This window comes from Strongylocentrotus purpuratus, unplaced genomic scaffold (genome assembly GCF_000002235.5).
Source record: "Strongylocentrotus purpuratus isolate Spur 01 unplaced genomic scaffold, Spur_5.0 spur5_scaffold_21, whole genome shotgun sequence".
Lineage (NCBI taxonomy): Eukaryota > Metazoa > Echinodermata > Echinoidea > Camarodonta > Strongylocentrotidae > Strongylocentrotus > Strongylocentrotus purpuratus.
Genome location: NW_022145607.1, coordinates 6,846,963 through 6,851,473, shown reverse-complemented (window position 1 = coordinate 6,851,473; position 4,511 = coordinate 6,846,963). Strand labels below are relative to the sequence as shown.

The following is a 4,511-nucleotide window of genomic DNA, read 5'->3' as shown; positions in this document are numbered from 1 at the left end:
GCAACACCATCTTTGTAGCTGATGTTGCTTGATGTTTTGACATAGGGTAAAAGATGAATGCTAACCTTTAACACTTTAGCCCATGCATAGGCCTACAATAGCATGCTACCGCCCTTTAGATTAACATTTTAACGGCTGTTGAATACTCTTTGTAAATGTACATTAGTGTTTGCTATTAGGGGCTTTTACATTTGCACATCATCATAGTGAGCTGCTACGGTAGCAGTCCACTATGTCGACGCGCAAATCTAAAATACCCTATTTTTTCCTTACTTTTATAATTTTGATTCTTTAGAAATATTTGTTAAACATTTCTGTTTGGGAACTTCCTCATAAAGTCCCTTTCAATATCAAGGTATTCAAGCGTTTTGAAGCGTGAATGCCATGTACAACGTGAACTACCCCATTGTGAATAGTAGACAGAAAAAACGCTTTATTTTTCGAGAAGCCAACGGAAATGGTTGTCATTTAATATGTCAAGCAGTACACCTACCTTTCATGCAAACTTTGTGTATGGAACCTCAACTGTGCACTCAGATCAGGTGGCGGACGGGGATTTTTGTGTGCAGTGAATAAAGGGTAATAAAAGTGATATTTCTTTCCGATCTGTTCAGCATCAATTTGTGAATCACATGCATGCCGCACCCCCTAGTATTGGCTGTGGTATTTTATTGCATAAACATATCGCGTCTGTTCCCATCATTTTATACCAAAGATCTATGATGTCCCAGAAGGGACATCGCGAATCGTGAAATCGCGAATAATTCACGACGAAATTATGTAGCAAAGTGCAGCACAAAGTATGAACTATATGGTAAGTCACATCTTTTTTTCTTCAATTATCTAATGCCTCTGGATGTCTAGTTTTTAGAATACAAGGGTGTACATACAGCTCTATCAATCTTTCCGTCATCAAGTTGTATATATACACCTGCACAGCACATGCATTATTACTAGAATACTCCTGACGGTGGCCTGTACTTATATCACAGAAGAAGAAATTCAACAGAGACGTACCGATTATTCAAAACAAACCATTACTTATAGTTGTTAAGCCTCTGCATTATATTTACGAAATCTACCATCTGTTATATGCTGATTAAGTGTATATATAATTAGCAAAGTTTAATTGGTTCAGAATCATTTCTTTCAAATTAAGAAGCTCTTCTTTCAATATGTTTTCAGACTGTTTTAAGATTTTAACTTGTCTTTTACATGCACAGGATACTAATTGGATTGGAACAAACTATTTCTAAACGTGAGGATCAGGTGTTTGCTACAGTGAAGGATTCCATTACAAGTGCGAATGTCATAGTACCGAAAGACAACTGTTCCTTTAAGTTGTCACACTATCAGGATGTTAAAGAACATGAAAGTACTTCAGTTATAATCACGAGAAAAGCTTTTGTAAAGACTGAATAGGGATATTTTATGGATATTTATTGGTAATGCCAACTATCAAGGATAAAGCTACGACAGATACTGGAATCTACAGATACAACTTTGAGTGTTGCCATTTTACTTTAATGCAAAGTGTATACATCTGCATGCTTATCACCTATCACCGCCAGTGAATTGCAGTGGGCAAGAAAAGAACACTGTATCTCTACAACAATTCATGTGAATTGCAAGTCATCCTATTCAGGGTTACAGTATGATTTCATTTAGTGGTTAACGAAAGGGATCTACGATTTGTTTCTCTACAGTCCATGGAAACCTTAACTTATTGGTCAATACTCTGCTACTGGAGGATGAAAATATAAAGCCTAACTTATGGTTAAAGAAGGACATATTAACCGTTGTTCAGTGAGTGAAACAATACGGCAACCATTGAAAGGACTGCCAAGATTGTATGCGGACTCATGCAACAGGTACTGCAAACATTTAATTACTATGCTTCGCAGAGACTGTATTTTTTTAAACGTAGTGAATAGTGTACATAACGTACATGCCGTTGATTTTCATTTCTTTGCAATACTATCATATTAAAAGATATCAAAATATTCTTTTTCTTAAAGCCATTATTAAGATGACATAAGAGTTTAAGGTAACATTATTTTCATGCAGCTCAAGTAGGTTTTCAGACACAAGTCAATTTTTCTCTCAAAATAAACATGATTTGTAACGCCAAATTTCCAGGAATATTCTTAATATTTAGTGTAATTATAGTATTTGCTTTGTGTACACATGTTAGACTACATGAGGGTGATTTAGCAGCCCTTGAATTTATATTTCCATACCAAAACAATTTTACTTTTACCATCCAAATTGGGACTAGATATCCATTCTATTATTCTAGGACAGGAACAATATATTCACCAGGTCTCACTGAAGACCAAGTAGGGAGGTTTTCTGTACAGACCACAAAAGAAGGAGACGAAACAACTTCCATACATGTTCAAATCGTGAATACTACAAGAGAAGATGCAGGTACTTATATATGTTTAGTTACTGACACACGTCATGCTTACAGTGTTACCATCAAAAGAATAGCGCTGAACATAGACTATACACCAGGAAAAGCAAGTTGCACTTTTGAAACAGTAGCTAAAACAACGGAAGGCTGGGCATTTCTGACATGCACTGCACTGCTTGGTAGTCAATCTGGGCTTTTTGATTGCTATCAAGAATGTGAGAAAATACCACCTAGGAATGAAATAAATCAAAATCGTTCAAGATTTTGGCAAACATTTTGGGTGAGGAAATCCCTGCCTGGAGTTTGTTGTACTTCTCTGTACACAAAAAGGAGGGGTCTCAGGCAATGTGATGATTTTAAATGGAACTTTCTTGAGAAGCCAGCCACAGATATGACTCTTTGTTTGCTCAATGGAAAAGATACATATATTGAAACATCAGAGTCACCAACTAATAAACCTCTGAGTTTTACATCCAAAATAAAAAATGCCCCCTTTTCAACTGAAATGGGGGACAAAGTATCATGTACAAATATCAATGTTCATTGGGAAGCATTAGCAAAGTCCTTTATTTGCATCTCTTTGGGATTAGGTATTGTCGTCATTTTTCTAGTGATATGTTTACTGAAACAAAAGAGAAAGAACAGATATAGTCAGAATCACAACGTATGCGAGACTGTAAGGTTAAACATGCAAAGTAACGAAAATGAAATTTCTTTCCTATCCCATCATCAAAATACCCAGACAGATGAAGTACATGAAACACAAAATTCTGAAATTCGCAGACAGCCACTTAAATTTGTTGATCCTTATCAAGAGTATGTAAAGCATCTGAGTTAAATAATGGAAACATGTGAATACAATAAAGTGTGCAAATACAACACCAGTTGTATATGTCAGTAATTCTTCATCTTCAAGTACAGATAGCAGTTTCAGTACTTTCAATCAAAATGTCCATCATGATTATTTCACTGGAGACTCGCCAGAAATATCATCAATACATTCACAATTAGATTACTATGATGATTCTTCACTCCGGTACAGTTGCACATCCGCAATCAATGATGCTGTGTATGGAAATAAAGGACAGGTAGAGATCCACTTTACAAAGGGGAAATCAACTAAAAATAATCATTCAAAAGCAGAGAGACAACAAATCTTGGAGATATGTGAGGAATATCCTATGCCAGAATTCCCAACGATACATGGCAATTAAAAAGGTCAGATGTTATCAAACAAAAAGCATATGTTTGACAAGCACAGTGAAAGTTAGAGAATATGCAATGGTAAAACAAGACTTGATGCTTAATAATCCTTTATGTCTTTTCCCGTAAAGAGATTTTTTCTAATGTACCGACGGAATGAATGTAAATATTATCATTTCATAAAACATTTATTTGCTTATATCCAGGATATATTAAGGATGATTTGAGTTAATATGTTACAACACAGTTCTTATAATGGATATATGGGCACTTATTGAATAGAAATGTGTAATTTACTTGTGATTGTTGTCTAACATGTATACATTTAAACATAAATTTCATTATCACATTTAATGGTTTTCGATAATGGTTGATATGTTTTCTAATAACGATTGGGTATTCACTGTAAATATTTATGATTCTTCGTTGTTGATTTACAACTACATCCAATTTAATCAAATTAGTGCTAATGTATGATATTAGAGAAAAGTTTGTTGACATGAGTTATGAATTGTATTTTCCCATAGATTACAAACTTTCAGAAATCCTGAATAAAAAATAGAGACTAAGGAGTGTGTGTGTGTGTGGGGGGGGGGGTAGTGAGCACTTCGATTTTATTTTTCTCACTCAACACCCCCCTTCCCTGTTGAGCAAAAAAAAAATTGCATACGATCTCCCTAAAAGCAGTTCCCCAAAATTGACAGACCTGCCTAAGGTAATTATAATTGCCTTGTACGTCACCTCTTTGAAATGTTCTGAAAATTACAATTATGTATTATGTAACCCGAACATGATTTTTATGGGACATACAATAGGGCAGACGCGTACGCAGGGGGGGGGGGTGTTTGGGGGTTAACCCCCCCCCCCTTTGGTATTTTTATGTGTATAAATC

At 35.3% G+C, this 4,511-nt stretch overlaps 1 protein-coding gene across 1 annotated transcript; it reads left to right on the top strand.

The window, feature by feature from the left end:
- Positions 1-387: 387 nt before the first annotated feature.
- LOC115928022 lies at positions 388-3,841 on the top strand. Its single transcript, XM_030994522.1, has 2 exons — positions 388-814; positions 1,224-3,841. The coding sequence occupies exon 2, from the start codon at positions 2,115-2,117 to the stop codon at positions 3,252-3,254; it is 1,140 nt and encodes a 379-aa protein (XP_030850382.1). The 5' UTR covers positions 388-814; positions 1,224-2,114; the 3' UTR covers positions 3,255-3,841.
- Positions 3,842-4,511: the final 670 nt, after the last annotated feature.